This window comes from Ictalurus furcatus, chromosome 3 (assembly GCF_023375685.1).
Source record: "Ictalurus furcatus strain D&B chromosome 3, Billie_1.0, whole genome shotgun sequence".
Classification (NCBI taxonomy): Eukaryota; Metazoa; Chordata; class Actinopteri; order Siluriformes; family Ictaluridae; genus Ictalurus; species Ictalurus furcatus.
This window is the reverse complement of record NC_071257.1, coordinates 14,517,103-14,535,743: the sequence shown is the minus strand read 5'-3', so window position 1 is coordinate 14,535,743 and position 18,641 is coordinate 14,517,103. Positions and strand designations below refer to the sequence as shown.

Genomic DNA, 18,641 nt, shown 5'->3' with positions numbered 1-18,641 from the left:
GCACATAAGAGTAAAATTTTGGCTAATTTATGAGTTGCCATATTTAGAATATGTCTGCTCAGCGTACCGCCCATTTTATTCTTATTCTTAGTCTTATTATTAAGACAGCACTGTTTACAGCGCACATAAAAGGTAATAATTGAATAACTGAATAGCTGAATAACCTTTAATCCCAGAATAGCTCTCATGCATCCCTAAAATGAAAAAATAAAAATAAAAATAGGAAAGAATTCCTCCACTTGTAGAATTTACTGACATTATTGGTTATATTTAAGTTTCGTTATTTATATTTATATGAACATAATGAATTATTATTATTATTATTATTATTATTATTATTATTATTATTATTATTATTCCTGTGAAGCTTAAATTAGTAAGTGAATGCTTAGAATCATGAACTTAGAATCAGGAGGCACAGATGATAAAGGACAATAATTGTTTGTACCATTTCCCCCCATTGTTTCCATTTTAATTGTAGGATTGACTATTTGTAAATTCTTCTTCAAATGCCACCTGTAAGACCATGATAATCCCAGTGGTCTCACTCTAAACAAGTGTAAAGCTCAAGAGAGTACAGTTATTTTCACCACTCCCATGTTTTAAGCCCCCTCCTCTTACTCACTTTCTTCTCCAGTCTCTCATTCTTTGCCCTTCTCTCTCTTTCCTTCTATTTTCCAAACCTACCTCCCTTTCTCCCTCTCACTCTCCCTCTCTTTCAGAGTTTGTGATCATTCCTCTCGATTGTTGATTAACCTGCATAGATTGATGGCTAACTAGATGAGGGTATGAAGTACAGGACATCTAGCTGTGTATGTCATTGCTATCAGACTGTTCAGAGGTTAACATCAGTCAGTGAATCCCCTTATTTGGACATTTGGACCAAAGCGAGTGCTTGTGGTCTTACAAACATTTAAATTATCGTCTTTGGGAAAACCTGCTGTTTTTATAATCTCTGTCTTGTATCTACATGTCCTGCATTTATATGCACATTCTGTAGACAGATTTTGATGAATGAGTGTGAGTGTATGCTTTACACAGCTGGAAAACTCTGAGATACCCAGTTGCAGCTGCTTTCTCTTTTGGGAGGGATAAGGAAGTAAGTGTGGATATCTGTGGAGTGTGTGACTATATAACAGAGGGAGTCTTTGAGTTGAGGTGAGTAAAAGTTTCCTACTGCTCACCATGGAACGGTTTGATCTGGAGACAAATCAGAAACGCTACTGCATTCAAGGGAAGCATGTTGCTCTCATATGCTTGGCTATAATAGTAACAGGCATCGCAGTGGGTCTTGGGGTGGGCCTGAGCCAGAAGACCTCCTCCACTGTTGATGAGACCAAGCCAACACCAACAACACCCACAACCACAAGCAGCCCGGTGACCAACAGGGGCCCCTGCAAACCCTCCAACAATACCAGCGGTGGCTGGACCAATTTTCGGCTGCCTGACTACATCAAACCAATACACTACGACCTGCACCTGGACCCCAACCTAGATACAGATGTTTATACTGGCAGCGTGGACATTCATCTGCATCTGACTAAGGCCAGTATGCATCTATGGCTACACATTCGAGAGACATTTGTATCAAACATGCCCACTCTGCAGCTCAAGGGCTCAACTGGTACCACCTCCATTGGGCTGAAGGGGTGCTTTGAGTACACTGCACAGGAGTATGTAGTCGTGGAGGCCACAGAGGAGCTTAGAGCCACTGGCACAGATGAGTACTACATCCTCACTCTGCAGTTCCAGGGCTGGCTGAACGGCTCTCTCGTCGGCTTCTACAAGACAACCTACGTTGAGGGTGGAGAAATCAAGTCAGTGCTCTTTCTTTTTCATCTCTGCTGTGGGAATGTAGGATGACACTGTATTAAAATGCATTGCTTCCACCAAACAATTATGTCGACACAGCTGGTATTTCATGGTGTGAGGGGAAATCTAATAGTGCAAAAATGTCATCACTGTGCTTTATCTCAGTGATTCAATGAAAAATAATCTCTAGTCATCATCCTCCCTTACAGTTTGTACCAGAATTGGATATATCTTAAATTTTTACTCCTAAAATTGTTTTCATCATATAGTCTTATCTAACAGTATATCTGACTTTTTTTTCTGGAGTGGAAACAGACGTCTGCGCAGCTGCTTAGGGACAGCTTTCACATTCCTTACAAGACCATTAGTGTGTAAGAGCAAAGATCAGAGCACAGATCACAGAAAAGGCCAAACATGAAAGACAGCAGAATGAGTTATAGCTTCCAGGGGGAGCACTGCAGACAGTAAAGGATCCCAGTGGATTGTTCCACAATAGTGTTCTTGGTCATATAGTGGAAATGGCCGAGGTGAAGTTTTATTTGACCACAAGTAGCATTAAGCATGTGTGAAGTATGCAAAATCTAAAGAGAATCTGAAGGCAAATGATTATAAAGTGTTTCTTGGGGCTGGACTGTAGCCTTGTGCAACAGTAGCTCTTTATTATCCTATTTGAGAATTGGTGGGAAATTTCACAAATTTCACAGCACAGGCAAATGTAGTAACCAGAGCAGAAATCCACATATTTACACTACACTGTTTGATCTTGTATTAATTGTGGGGTGTAAAATTATAATAATCAATAATTTGCATACAAAACTGTCATATGGGGTGCCATTTTGCTGCATAAAGTGTTAAGGCATAAAACAGGGATTGTTAATAGAATGCCCTTAGCCAATTTATATTGTACTGAATTACACTTACCTATTGTTGCATTGTTTCCCCACTTGGTTGGGTCAGTAGATTTAAAACTTGGTGGTAGTGCATGACTTGTGAAACTACTATATAGCACTACACAACACTATATCCTTGAGTATTATTTTGTGTCTAATACACAGAATCTGTCTAAAATCACCAAAATGAATTCTGCTGCACTTTAGAACCAAATGAGTCAAATCTTAATTCATCTTCATTAAGACTTTAATATGAAAGTGTCGTTGTGATGGAGTGTTCTCCACTTGAACTGTAGAAGAAAATGTCAACAAAGTGTTGGGTTTTACAAGTCCCTGATGCTCTCTTACAGAAAAATTGCAGCCACAGACCACGAACCCACCGATGCTCGTAAATCTTTCCCCTGTTTTGACGAGCCTAACAAAAAAGCCACATTCAAAATCTCCATCACCCATGACCAAGCTTATGAAGCGTTGTCCAACATGCCAGTGGAGGTATGCTGCACATGCTCAAACACACACAATTTGTAGAAATGCAGATTTTTAGACTTTTTCTATACTGTGCTGTAAATGTGTGTGTATGTTTGTGTATGTTTGTGTATGTGTGTGTATGTATATCTTAGCCCATTCACTTTCCCTTACCTTCTACTATTCCAGAAGCCTGACTGACAAATTAACTGACCTTTACTTTTATATGTTTCTTTAACAGAATATAGAGACGCTTCCTAACCAAAAGAAAAAAACGACTTTTAACACATCAGTTAAGATGAGCACCTACTTGGTGTGTTTTGCAGTGCACCGGTTCATTTCTGTGGAACGGACTTCTAAAAACAACGTTACTGTAAGTACACTCTTCTCCAATCATCAGTGTTTTCACTGTTTATGTTTCTATCAAAGACAAGAGTGGCACTTTTACGAAGGTCCTGTTTAGTCTCTTCTCTTACCCTTCAGCTTAAGATCTACGCCCAGCCTTCACAGATCCACACTGCTGTATATGCTGCAGATGTCACTAAGACCATCTTTGACTACTTTGAAGAATACTTTGATATGGAATACTCCATTCAAAAGCTTGGTAAATATATTTAATAGATTTACACACAGATTTATTATACAGTATATACAGTATACTTAGCATGTTTCCTTCAGGTTAACTACATATGACTCACTTTCTTTGTGTACATCATATTAAGTATATTGAAATTTTTAAAAATGTTTTTAATGTTTTTATAATGTTTTTAAAAAGTCCTCTTTATGACATGCAATGACTGCTACAAAAGAAACCAGTGCAGTTTCCTATTGCAGACAAGATAGCAATCCCAGACTTTGGGACAGGAGCAATGGAGAACTGGGGCTTGATCACCTACAGAGAGAGCAACCTGCTGTATGATGAGAAGGAATCTTCCTCTTATAATAAGCAGCGTGTGGCCAGTGTCATCGCTCATGAACTTGTGCACCAGGTTAATGACTCAAGTATCCTATAACAACCTTTAAAAGAATGCTTTAGAAGGCAGTGTTGAATGCTTGTCACAGTTTTATAGTCATTTCTAAATATGGCTCAGAATAGGATTCATAAGAGCCAAGGACTTTTCATACTCCTCTGACACTGTAATTTGTAACTAGCATGTTGCTACCTGAATCAATTGTCAGAATTTGCTATATGCCACAGGAATGATTACAATCCTGTTATTGTGTCATATTTTTACATAATATACTGCAGTTCTTCATATACGCATTTCATTTACAGTAATAAGCAAAGCAGAGATTACCCACATAAAGATAACTAACACAGTTACTTATCAAACTGTTTTATGATAAAAGTCACATTTTTCTCCTTTGATGAGCACATCCACCTCTGATTATGACCTTTGAATTACACCAGAACACTGATAAGCATATTTCATCTACAGGTTCAAGGTTGTTGGACATAATCCACATCCATAAAACAATCTTATTTTCAGAGATATCTGGCATTCATGCACTTGGATGAAACCCAAGTCATTTCCAACATACAAAGCCTCAGATTTTATCTCTTTCGTCAGTGTTTCCAACCCCTTTAATGGCAAAATCAAACGGGGTATATGATACGCTGTGTTGTTTTTTGATAAATGTTATTGCTCATGATTACTATATGATTGCTTGCACTGTACCTGCAGTGGTTTGGCAATATTGTCACGATGGACTGGTGGGATGACTTGTGGCTGAATGAGGGATTTGCCAGTTTTTTTGAGTATGTTGGCGTGGAGCAGGCTGAGCCCAGTTGGGGAATGGTGAGTCAGAACATTAACAATACGCACAACTAAACTTTATTGTTAAACATAACTTTACTAAGTTTTGGTAAATATTGATTAAAACCACAAGACAGATTTGCTAAGCTGTTAACCCCAGAATCACACAGGCAAGAGCACCAGCACCATAATGTAAACAAGTGTCATAGATATCTGATATAAGTATTTGATAAACCTGTTAAAAATTGCTTTGAAAATGTTTTTCTCTGACCAGCGTGACATCATGCTCATTGATGATGTATTTCCTGTGTTGGTTGATGACGCGCTCCTCACTTCTCACCCCATCATTGTTGACGTGTCCACCCCTTCAGAAATCACTTCTGTGTTTGATGCCATCTCATACAGCAAGGTGTGCTTACATCATGTCCTCACAGCAGTTATTGGTTAAAGCCATTTCATGGCTTTGTGGGCTTTTTTTTGTTTTGTTATTATATTGAATACATGAGTAAAAAAATTCAAAATGTCCAGATGTTAACCTGGTACCTCTAATTTTTAGGGAGCGTCTATTTTAAGAATGTTGGAGGGCTGGATGGGTCGAGACAAATTTAGAGATGGCTGTCGGGTAAGCTTTAAAAATGTTTAGATTTATTTAGTCATTTCTATTATGTCTATCTGTGTATCATCAATGTATCAACCATCCAACTCTGACCCTATTACTTTCAACAGAAATATTTGAAAGACTTCCCTTTTCAGAATGCCAAGACATCAGATTTTTGGAAAGCCCAGTCTGAGGTAGTCACTTTATTGAAGAGAATTTAAAAACAAAATATTGGTTTGTTTGGAGCAAATTCTACATTTTTACAATAAACGCCAGTGTCTTTCTAATAGCATGAATATGGATCATATTAGGTAAGTGGGTTGCCAGTAGCAGAAATCATGGATACGTGGACCAAACAGATGGGTTACCCAGTGCTGAGTCTTAATGATATAAATACAGAGGCTAAACTCACCCAAAAGAGGTTCCTCCTGGATCCTAATGCAGACCCAACTCAGCCCAGCTCTCCCATGGGGTGAGTCTGTTTACATCATTATGTCTTTCATTATCTCTGGTCCTCTACATTTACCAAATAAGGCATACATTACTTTGTCAAAATCTCCTCAATCTACATTATTTGAGTGCTACCCCATGCCTTCAGTTCAGAGCAATGTCTCTCCTTTGAGATTATTCATGATGAATCCCTCTCACAGTTACAAATGGACTATTCCTGTGCAGTGGAATTCACTCAACACCAGCAATGGTGGGATCATTCTGTTTGATAAAGGGCTAACAGGTACTAGTATGGAATCATGCTTACTGGATCAAATTAATTTCATTAATATCATTATCTAAATTCCTAAATCTCTTAACTGGAGATTAAGCACCTTTTAGAAAAATAGCTCTGATGTAATTTTTATTCCAGAGGTAATTATTAATAACTACTCCCTTGCTACTGATGGACTCATCAAAGTTAACAGCGACCACATGGGCTTTTACCGTGTCAATCATCCTGATGACATATGGGTTGACATCAGTCAGCAGCTGCTAACAGACCACCTGGTACTACTTCCTGTGTTTATACCTCATTTAATGCTTATTGCTGTGATAATGTGCACCCATAAAGGTTTCTAAATTGCCATTGCTTGTTTTTTATGGCTTTATTGCAGGTCTTGAGTGCAGCAGACAGAAGTGGTTATATTGATGATGTATTTGCTTTAGCAAGGTATATTTATTAATCAAAAACAGGGCCAGTGGTGGGTGGTGGTGATACTACATTTACATTTACATTTATTCACTTAGCAGATGCTTTTATCCAAAGCGACTTACAAATGAGAAAGCTGCAAGCAAACTAGATACTAGTTGGGAGGGCTAAAATCTTATACCTATCAATAGCTTGACAATTACACTATTAGAGTTAATCAATACATTGATACTACTACTACTACTACTACTACTACTACTACTAATAATAATAATAATAATAATAATCTGTTAGTTGTTCTGGATAAGGGCATATGTTAAATGCTGTAAATGTGCATAATATTGTCACACCCACATCCACACACACACACTTAAAGAAGATAGGGAGCTGATTATACCTGATATGCTATTGATACTAGCCTTACTAATCATGTCTAAATGATTGTCTACATGTCTATAATGAAAATCTCTACAAATTTGACCCATCCTTCCATATTTCTATGGATTGTATACTTGATTTTATTGTTTTTGCATACTTGAATGTTTAAAAGCATAGTTTTAAATTTCTTTTAACAATGTATTTCCACAGGGCAGACATAGTTAATTATAAAAACACTTTTGACTTACTCAAGTACCTGGCCAATGAGACAGAGTATATTGTATGGGACCGGGTTTCCGCATCAATAGCCTATGTGAGGGACATGTTGGCAAGTGACTCTACACTCTATTCCCAATTTCAGGTGAGCCTCTTGGGCTGAGACCACAATGCCTTTTTGTTAAAGTGAAAATATATACAGTCCCCTCAGAAGGTATTGGAATGGCAAGGTCAATTGTTTTGTTTTTGCTATACACTGAAGACATTTGGGTTTGAGATCAGAAGATGAATATGATATGATAGATCAGAAATTCATCTTTTATTTCCTGATATTTACATCTAGATTTGTTAAACAACTTAAAACATGGAACCTTTGGAGGCAGAGCAAAGGTTAGGTGAGCAACAGTATTGTAACAGATATTGTTAAAGTAAAGTAACTTAACAATATTACTTAATATTTGCATATTCCTTGCTAGCAATGAAGCTGGCAACATCACCAAACTATTGCCATTTCCAGACTTGTACCACAGCTTCTTCCAGTTGTTGTTTGTTTTGGAGGTTTCCTGTCGGTCTCCTCTGGTGAAATGCATGGTCAACTGGGTTAAGGTCTGGTGGTGAATGACTTGGCCAGTCTAAAACCTTTCACTTTTTCACCCTGATTGTCCTTATGTTGTGTTGGCAGTGTGTTTATTGTCTGCATGACGAAGTTCCTCCCAATTAGATTGGATGTATTTCTCTGCAAATTGGCAGACTATATAGCCTCTATATTTCTGCTTTTAAAGACTTCTCTGAATGGTGGGTTGTGATAGCTTCACCCCTGCCCTGTGGAGGTTATTCGTGATGTCACTGACTGTTGTTTTTGTATTTTTCTTCACAGCTCTTACAATGTTTCTGGTCTTCATGTTGGTTTATCATTTTTAATAACAAATGCGGTCTTCACAGGTGAAACTCATAACTCAAAACCAAGAGTACACATTCAAAGCTATCAATTGTTTAAAATCAGTGTAACAGTGCACGCCTGAGTAACAAGAAACACCTGTCAGTCACTTGTTCCAGTATTTTTGATTACTTGAAAAATGGGTGGGTTCAAACAAAAGGTGCCATGTTCTAAAGTTATTTAACGCATTTAAATGTAAATATCAGGAAATGAAAGTGGAAATTCTGATCTATCATCTTTTTATTATTATTAGCTCAAACTCAAATGTCTTTTGTTATAAATAATGGGCCTTGCCATTCCAATACTTTTGGTGGGGACTGAACATTCATGATTCTTAAGAACATTACCACAGTGTAAGTATTGTTCTAATTAAATTTTTCACTTATCCATGGTTAGAAACTTTTTCGTCACCATGTACAGAAGATCTCTAGAGAGCTGGGCTGGGATGATGTGGGCAACCAAACTGAACGGTGTGTGTTACTTGGCAGGCCCAAAAAAAGGAAACGAAACTCAACAGACAGATATGTACAAATATTCTATGCGTACGAACTCTACCTGTATAGCAAATATATTCTGATTGTGGTTTATTTGTCTTGCGTAGGCTTTTGAGGGAGACGGTTCTCAGCATTGCCTGCCAGATGGGCGATACAGAGGTTCTCTCTGAGGCTTCTGTCATTTTTGAAAAGTGGATTAATGGAACTATCAGGTACAGTCAATGATGATACAAAAATATAATCAACTCTACAAGTTGCTAAATAAGTAATGTGAACAGGATTTTCTTATCACTGTGAGTGCAGCAGTGTACCGGTGAATCTCAGGCTACTTGTGTACCGATACGGGATGAAGAATTCAGGAACAGAGGCAAGCTGGGAGATTATGTTTGAGAGGTACCTGAGTGCCACACTCGCTCAAGAAAAAGACAAGCTGCTCTATGGCCTGGCTTCTGTAGAAAATGTTTCACTCCTCAACAGGTAAAACATTCAATTTCACAAGGGGGCATTATGAAGAGTTACAAAAAATAAAATTACTGAGGGCAACATTCTATTAAGTTCTATGAACGTTCTAGTAATAATTATAAAAAATAATTTTCACTGACGTTGCATTTCTAATCTATGACTTCCTGTAAAGGAAACTGTAGCCTTGACAAATGATCTACAGAGACCTACAATTTTTTTTATGACAGGCTGCTTGAGGCATCTAAGAATGAGACCATTGTGAGGAGTCAAGACTTGTTCACCCTAGTGCGATATGTGTCCCTAAGCAAGTATGGTGAGAGCATGGCTTGGGACTGGGTGACTCTTAACTGGGATTACCTAGTGAAAAGGTGAGTGTATCCGAAGAAGACAGTCAGAAAGGTTTGAATTTAAATCAAAATAACAGCTAATAAGTTGTTGACACACCTTGTAAATCATATGTGTTCTGTTACATTAAACAAAAGTAGATATATTTTCTGTCATGTTATCAGCTGGCCTTTATCTGTGTCTTGCTATCTGATTTAGATACACAATTACAGACAGGAACCTGGGACGTCTGCTTAACAGAATCAGTACGTCATACAACACAGAGCTGCAGCTGTGGAAGGTAACACATACACATTATATGTGTATAGTCACAATCACAATCAGGTGGATATGTGAAACAATATATTGTTTTAAAGTACACAAGTTATTGTCTAAATTTACTTTGTAACATAAATTGAGTAGTATGTGGAAAAATAAAAGTGAGTGACAAGTGACTGTCTCTTTTTTTTTTGTACACCTTAGCTTTGCTAGATCTGCAGATGTCCTGGTGATTTCTACTAATAAATGCACCCACTATTTATTTATTTATTTATTCATTCTGTTTTCAGATGGAACACTTTTTTGCCCTACACCCAAATGCTGGAGCAGGAGAGACACCCAGAAAGCAGGCTTTGGAGAGAGTAAAGAGCAATATTGAGTGGGTGAAGCGCAACCGAGACGAGATCCAGTCCTGGCTGGACCAGAATGTGTCTTAAAAATATCACACACTTAAGCACACACTTAATCAAAACACTCCCCCATCCTCCTTAGAATTTTCTTTTTTTCCATAGAAACTACCCTTAAAATGGGAAGACTGAGAAAAACTGAAAAGACTGAACTCACAACCCCACAGACATAATTAATCAGTGCATAAGAGAACAGAAGGCTCTAATGATAAAAATACAGCTGTGTTTTGTTCTAGATTCAATATTAATCACTCCGACCTGACTCCTTGTTTTAGAAAAATTGACTGTACATATGTTTCTTTGTATTTAAGTGCACAGGTTGGTGTTATATGATTATATGTTATTATTACAACTGTCATCGTCATTCTATTAATGCAATCATTATATATATATATATATATATATATATATATATATATATATATATATACACACACACATACATATACACACACGCGCACACACACACACACACACACACACACACACACACACACATCTATCTATATATATATATATATATATATATATATATACACACACATATATATATATATATATATATATATATATATATATATATATATATATATATATATATATATATAAATAAACAGGGGTTAATGGGGTCATTCATATGATCACAACCTACAAATAATTTTATTTCTTTTGTGTCAAGACATTTCTATAGTGATAAGGCAAAATTAATTTCCACCCTGAAACTCAGTTTTTTTAAAAAATGGCAATGTTTAACTTACAGTACGTCTAGTAGCAAACAATCTACATCAGATCCTATGGTGCTATAACAATGCAAGGAAATATCAGCAGCCAGCGCTGAGTAGAGGACATGATGGGCTCTGTAAATATTATCGTAGGTCACTGGTTAAGAGGCAATTGTGAGATCGTCATAGGAACTTGGTTGTTGATGGTGACATGTCGTCGGGTCTGGCATCGCAACATACCCATGATGGCTCTTCTGAACCTTAAGCAAACAAAATGTAAATGTTGGCATGACCTGATCACAATCATTTCTTTTGCAAGAATTCATGTTCCAAACCATCTGAGCAAATTAGAATGACATTACTTCCTGTTGGCGATAACATAGATGCAGGGATTGTAGAATGTGGAGGACTTTGCAAAGAGTGGGGCGATGATGGCCATTGGTGCAGGAATCTTTCTAGGATCACTAAATGATGCCCAAAGACACACAATAGAGTATGGAGACCAGGCCACCAAGAACATCACAATCATCACGATAGACATCTGTAAAACACAGTTAAATATCAAGCTAACACCAACAACAGAATGAACACACATTAATTACATTGTAATATGAAAAATACTTGCCTTAGTCACATCTATCTGGTCTGACCAATCAATGTTAATTCTGTCCAGGCAGTTGCTTGCTTTGTACCTCTTCATGGTGACCGAAACATTGTAATAGCAATAGAACATGACAGACAGTGGTATGATAAAGTTAACAAAAATCACAGCCATTGTATAGGAGATAAAGGACCTGAGGGGACATAGGAAAAAAACATGTATTAACACAAACACAAAATTGCTGAGGTCCTATGTAAAATGGATTTAAATTATATTAAATGAGCACATTGTACAACCCCTGGCAAAAATTATGGCATCACCACACTTAAAGGATGCTCACTCTGCTTTTTTTTTTTTTTTTTCTTCATGAAACATACCTCAAACATATAAAAATAAATTGTTTTATTTAATGACATAAAAAAAATTCCAGATCAAGTAGGGGAAAAAAACAGGGAATCATTCAGTGTTGAGGAAAAAATTATGGAATGATCAACAAATCACAATTAGTACTTTGTTGCTCCTCCTTGGGCTTTTATGACAGCTTAATTTTTTGAGTCATGGACTTCACTAATTAAAAACAATATTCTCCATCAAGCTGCTTCCAACTTTCTCGTATAGCAGTTGATAGATCAGCTTTGCAGGATGGAGCCTTGTCATGGACCAATTTTTAAATTTCCACCATAAATTTTAAATTGGATTGAGATCTGGTCTGTTTGCTGGAAATTGTCATTGAGTTGATAAGCCTTTACTGAAGAAAAGCTTTTTGGCTCTGTGGCAAAATGCATTATCATCCTGACAAATGACTTCATCATCAACAAACCTAATTTCATTCAATGGAATGAGAAAAGTGTCCAAAACTTCAACGGAAACTTGTGCATTGACTGGAAATTGACAGGATTGTTTTATTCAGTCAGTCATCTTTATATGTTTCATTAGAATGGCACCAGACAAAAGTTCCAGCATCATCTCCTTGACCAATGCAGATTTGTGATTTATCACTGAATATCACTTTCATCCAATCATCCACACTCCATGATTGCTTCTCTTTAGCCCACTGTAACCTTGTTGTCTTCTGTTTAGGTGTTATTGTTGGCTTTTCTATACGTAAATCCAGTTTCATTCAGCCGATTTCTTACAGTTTTGTCACAAACATTGACTTGTGTTTCCGCCCGTTTGTTTTCCATTTGTTTTGTTGTGTATTTTCTATTTTCAAGGCATATTGCTTTGAGTTTTCTATCCTGATGCTTTACCATCTTCCTTGGTCTACCCATATGTTTTCCTTTTATAACCTTCCCATTTTGTTTATACCTGCACCAAATTTTAGACACCGCTGACTGACCAATATCTTTTGCCACTCTCCGTGTTGGATTTCCTTCTTGAATGAGTTTGAATATTTTCCATTGTTTCATTTGACAACTCTCTTGTTCGGACCATGTTTCCTTTCAAAAAGTCTAAGGTTAAGGTCTGTACACACTATTTTAATGTCTGTAAGCACTCTCTTATAACAGTAGACTAATTTGCATTTTTAAACTTGTGCTGGTATTTGTTTGGAAGTTTTACAAGGTGATTCCATAATTTTTTTCCTCTACTTGATTTGTAAAAAAAAATGCCATTAATTAAAATAATTTCATTTAACTTGTTTGAGGTATGTTTCACGAAGCCAGAATGTTCAGCTATTAAACAAACATTGTTTTTGTCATATCTGTGCTTTCTTTATTGGCTACGAAGTTAAAAAACCCTGACGAACATCCACGAAGTGTGGTGATTCCATAACTTTTGCCAGGGGTTGTAGCACAATAGTTCAGTATCATGTTTCCTAGGATTGTAATGAGATGTTACAGCAATGAAATAGAGTTGAGCAGAGAAAACATAAAGCTGACATTTTAAAACCACTGGTATATGTAAATGACTGGCTAAGTGACTGCCTATAAGAGAAGAGATGAGTTGTGAGTTGATGCCTCTTTGTGGAGAACCCACGCATCATTGTTCCTCCAGTTGATGGTGCATGTGGCTCCAGTCGGATCAGGAGCATATCCAGCCCAACCCACGATTGGCATGGCAGACCAGAACACTGCATTGAGCCATGCAGCCATAATCAACAGTGTATATGAGTGTGCCGTCATCTTCTGGCCTACAAGCACACCAACATGCAAAAAGTTCAGTCAGGTCAGTGTAAAAAAATCCATATAAACAATTCATAAAATTGATGTTGGAACACAAGTATGTTCATACCTATATGAGGTCTGCAGATGCTTATATATCTATCAATGGCTACCACAGTAAGCAGCCCAATGCTGGCCATCCCAAAGAATATATTCAAGGCAGCATAGACCTACAAGAGAGATATAAATAGATTATATATTCAACACTCATGAATAGATTAGCTCAGTGAACAATGTATCTCTAAAAAAAAGGCACACTCTTATAGTGAGAGGTGTAAAGATACACTCCAATAATGATTCAAATAAATTCATGATACTGGCTTCATGATTCAATTCAATTCTATACAATTCAATGCTCAGAATACTTTGAACAAAATTTTAATTAAACATTATGACTGAAAAGTCTCTGCTTTTATTTCTGACTCATAAACAATGTAAAACAATGTGTATTTTTGTCTATATGAAAGTAAATAAATCAAAAAATGGCTATGAACAGAAGTTTAATATTGTAAACAAAACGTACTACAGGGTCACCATATCTTTAAAAATAAATCAATTTATAAATTCTTCCAGAAATTTGATTGCATAATTAAAGTCTCTGCCCAGGTGAAATGATAAACTGAAACATAATGACCTCCTGTAGCAGCACCTCAGATGTCATTTTAACCGGAAATAGAGCTCTAAAGTCAACTTCAATGCCCGGCTTCCGCAACCTCTGAGCTATCGGTCACTTCACAAGTACAGATGGTTCTCAGTAACTGCACAGACTCTCCACAAAAGAATGAAATCATGTCACCAGTGTCCTCTCTATAAATTTTAACTCTATGGGTTGCGCAGATTGGGATCTCTAAAGTTCAAAAAGTGTAACTGTGTTAGATGTATAATTAATAGAATGCTGATATCCAAGATGTGAATCGTACCTTTCCACAATCCAATCATCACATTGTTTTGCATTACAATGCAAATGACACAATGCATCCGTACACCCCTAATGATAATGTAGCATATTATGAGCATTCTTAGGCAGCAGGCCCCCCTATTAAAGAACAAGCTAATTTCTCAGATTAGCATCACATGCTATTCCATGTTCTGTACACACACACACCATCCAACTCTGCACACAAACAAGGGTGGCAAATAATAATAAAAAGATAATAATTTGGGGTCTATAAATCTTCAATTGTATAATAACTATCAGTTCTTTGATTTCACCATATATGTCATCAGTAAATAAATATCGCAACAAACCTGGCAACCAGTGTACCCGAATTTCCAGCTGCCATGCAGATCAGAAGCAGCAGACATGGGGTAACCAATACCTGCTACTCCAACATCAGTGAAAGCCAGATTAATGATGATGGCATTAGTGGCATTACGCAGTTCTTTAAACTTTACAAACATAATCAGCACCACAAGGTTACTGGACAAACTGATCACACCTGCACATGGAAAAAAAAGAAAGAAAGAAAGAAAGAAAGATAGAAAGAAAGAAAGAAAGAAAGAAATACAAGCACATTTTATAACATTATGAATTTAGTTTAATGGCTCACTGAGCACTCCTGCTGGTTAGGTTTGGCCACTATACAGCTACACTATACAAGTTTGGGAACAAGACACCAGGTATTTATTATAAATATCTATTAAAACCCCTCAGCCACATAATATCCAAATCTATTATGAATTGATTGCTCTACGTTCTGTATCCAGCAATAAGCTCTGTGCTATTTCTCTAACATAAGCACTACAAAATAGTATAGACATGTAACCATAGATCTATGTTATATTTTACAACACACTGTCACATCCATACAGACACACAGATACACGAATACTCTTTACATGCAACAATGAGGTATCCAGCAACAATGTTGTGTTCCAGTTGTGAGAAGGCACTTTGTCCACCAAAGCTGACGGCTTCATTTGAGGAATTCAGGATTTCAGCTTCCATGTCTCAAAAATACACTCACTCCCACACCAAAAGCACTAGTCAGACGTCGTTACTGTCCAGCCTAGTTCACATAGATGAATGGAACGTCCTCCAGCATATCCAGCAAGCAGTGAGGAGAAAAAAGAGAGGAGAGAGGGAAAGGTTTGGAGATGAGGTTTGGGGGTTTAGGCCCTCTGAACGTTGCCAGGGGGACTGTGTGATTGAGTAAGTGAAGTGAATTCGACATGAGGATTAAGCTCTTTATTGGTTTGCAAATACTGAGAAGCTCATTGTTTTTGTTCTAATCCTCACATGAAGGATTTTCATTCTTGCATGAGACTAGCTTTCTAAAAAAGACAGCAGAACAGCACATTCTCAGCTCAACCAAGAAAATATCAGTGCAGCCAAGCAACATGACAAACCCAAAGCTCAACATCACTGCTGGAAAAAGAACAACTTACACCAACAAAGTTGGTCACCAGCCTACAGTGCATCTGGAAAGTATTCACAGCGCTTCACTTTTTCCACATTTTGTTATGTTACAGCCTTATTCCAAAATGGATTCAATTCATTATTTTCCTCAAAATTCTACAAACAATACCCCATAATGACCACATGAAAGAAGTTTGTTTGAAATCTTTGCAAATTTATTAAAAATAATAATAAAAATAAAGCACATGTACATAAGTATTCACAGCCTTTGCTCAATACTTTGTTGAAGCACCTTTGGCACCAATTACAGTCTCGAGTCTTTTTAAGTATGATGCTACAAGCTTGACACACCTATTTTTGGGCAGTTTCTCCCATTCTTCTTTGCAGGACCTCTCAAGCTCCATCAGGCTGGATGGGGGCGTCGGTGCACAGCCATTTTCAGATCTCTCCAGAGATGTTCAATCGGTTTCAAGTCTGGGCTCTGGCTGAGCCACTCAAGGACATTCACAAGGACTCCTTTGTTATCTTGGCTGTGTGCTTAGGGTCGTTGTCCTGTTGTAAGATGAACCTTTGCCCCAGACTGAGGTCCAGAGCGCTCTGGAGCAGGTTTTCATCAAGGATGTCTCTGTACATTGCTGCATTCATCTTTCCCTCGATCCTGACCAGTCTCCCAGTTCCTGTTGCTGAAAAAGATCCCTACAACATGATGCTGCCACCACCATGCTTCACTGTAGGGATGGTATTGGCCAGGTGATGACTGGTGCCTGGTTTCCTCCAGACATGATGCTTGCCTTTCAGGCCAAAGAGTTCAATCTTTGTCTTGGTCTTGGTCTGAGAGTCCTTCAGGTGCCTTTTGGCAAACTCCAGGGGGGCTGTCATGAAGCCACTGATGAGTGGCTTCCGTCTGGCCACTCTTCCATACAGGCTTGATTGGTGGAGTGCTGCAGAGATGGTTGTTCTTCTGGAAGGTTCTCCTCTCTCCACAGAGACATGCTGGAGCTCTGTCAGAGTGACCATCAGGTTTTTGGTCACCTCCCTGAATAAGGCCCTTCTCCCCCGATCGCTCAGTTTGGCTGGGCGGCCAGCTCTAGGAAGAGTCCTGGTGGTTCCAAACTTCTTAGATTTACGGATGATGGAGGCCACTGTGCTCATTGGGACCTTCAATGCTGCAGAAATGTTTCTGTACCCTTCCCCAGATCTGTGCCTGGATACAATCCTGTCTCGGAGGTTTACAGACAATTCCTTGGACTTCATGGCTTGGTTTGTGCTCTGACATGCATTGTTAACTGTGGGACCTTATATAGACAGGTGTGTGCCTTTCCAAATCATGTCCAATCAACTGAATTTACCACAGGTGGACTCCAATCGTTGAAGAAACATCTCAAGGATGATCAGTGGAAACAGGATGCACCTGAGCTCAATTTTGAGTGTCATGGCAAAGGCTGTGAATACTAATGTACATGTGCTTTTTTTGATTTTTAATAAATTTGCAAAGATTTCAAATAAACTTCTTTCATGTTGTCATTATGGGGTATTGTTTGTAGAATTTTGAGGAAAATAATGAATTGAATCCATTTTGGAATAAGGCTGTAACATAACTAAATGTGGAAAAAGTGAAGTGCTGTGAATACTTTCCGGATGCACTGTACATGCAATAATCAGCAAAACCATATTAGTTCCACCAGCAAAGTTCAAAGATCTGCTCATCACAAGCATGGCCATACTAAAGCAGCACTAGACTAGCACAAACAAGCATAACACCTTGGACCATCATGGAATTCACAATGGTCAAAACTGTTGTTTTTCAGCAGGGATTAAAAGACCAAGAATAGTTAAAAGCAGTAGAATTTAGGCTAGACAAAATCCTAGGATTTTAAATAAAATCCTGAATGTTATATATCCTAACTTGCACACATCAGCATAAGTATTAAAATAAAATGAGAAGTGCTTTAAAATCAGCATTACATGTTTATTCACATAAATTAAACCTGGGAATGTGTTAGATTGAAATGGTTTATCTTTGCTGAGGTAACAAGAGAAAACTTAGCTCCTAGCAGCAAATAACTTTTTGATTGTAGGAGTTATTCATGTAAAACTAAATATACTTGGATACAGTTCATTATTGGTATCAACTAAAGCAAATAGATTAAAAAAAATTTTGTTTTATTTTATTTATTTTTTTAAAAGAAATTTTAAATGTTTAGAATGTTTTTTGCATAACTCCTACAATCAAAAAGTTATTATTTTTCTTTTTTTCTTTTTTTTTCCTTTTTAACAAAAACAACCCTTTTCAAAATCGAGTTGTGTCTGATAGGAACAATTGAATATATTATAGTGTGAATCATAACATTTGTTGAGTGTCATTTCTGTTTGTTTGCAGGTAAAATATGTGGCAATAAAAACCACTTCCTTTTTTTCTTACAGCATTTTGCTGTAGTTGCTAAGATTAACCCAGGGTTTTATGTGGCATAATAATGTTTATATAATAATAATTGTTTATATGTGTAATCACTCATTTAAAAATGTATATCATTATATGTATATCATGTTGTCCTTTGTGTGTATTTATTGTTTGAGAAATAGAAGAGAGAATCTCAGTGAATGTCCGGAGGCAGTCTAAAATGCGGTCGTCTGTGA

At 37.3% G+C, this 18,641-nt stretch overlaps 2 protein-coding genes across 2 annotated transcripts; one reads left to right on the top strand and one right to left on the bottom strand.

The window, feature by feature from the left end:
• The first annotated feature begins 796 nt into the window (after positions 1 to 796).
• Positions 797 to 10,560, top strand: enpep (glutamyl aminopeptidase). Its single transcript, XM_053620913.1, has 20 exons — positions 797 to 1,817; positions 3,053 to 3,194; positions 3,409 to 3,540; positions 3,651 to 3,771; positions 4,002 to 4,156; positions 4,853 to 4,966; positions 5,199 to 5,333; positions 5,481 to 5,546; positions 5,651 to 5,716; positions 5,834 to 5,994; positions 6,173 to 6,255; positions 6,385 to 6,521; positions 6,629 to 6,684; positions 7,252 to 7,402; positions 8,591 to 8,664; positions 8,796 to 8,900; positions 8,992 to 9,165; positions 9,378 to 9,518; positions 9,694 to 9,775; positions 10,044 to 10,560. The coding sequence occupies exons 1-20, from the start codon at positions 1,186 to 1,188 to the stop codon at positions 10,188 to 10,190; spliced, it is 2,874 nt and encodes a 957-aa protein (XP_053476888.1). The 5' UTR covers positions 797 to 1,185; the 3' UTR covers positions 10,191 to 10,560.
• Positions 10,561 to 10,789: 229 nt separating this feature from the next.
• On the bottom strand, positions 10,790 to 15,691 carry rrh (retinal pigment epithelium-derived rhodopsin homolog). Its single transcript, XM_053620912.1, has 7 exons — positions 15,485 to 15,691; positions 14,894 to 15,084; positions 13,716 to 13,815; positions 13,461 to 13,614; positions 11,508 to 11,676; positions 11,245 to 11,423; positions 10,790 to 11,142 (listed from the first exon to the last, which is right to left on the bottom strand). Exons 1-7 carry the CDS (start codon positions 15,591 to 15,593, stop codon positions 11,037 to 11,039), a joined length of 1,008 nt encoding a protein of 335 aa, XP_053476887.1. The 5' UTR covers positions 15,594 to 15,691; the 3' UTR covers positions 10,790 to 11,036.
• Positions 15,692 to 18,641: the final 2,950 nt, after the last annotated feature.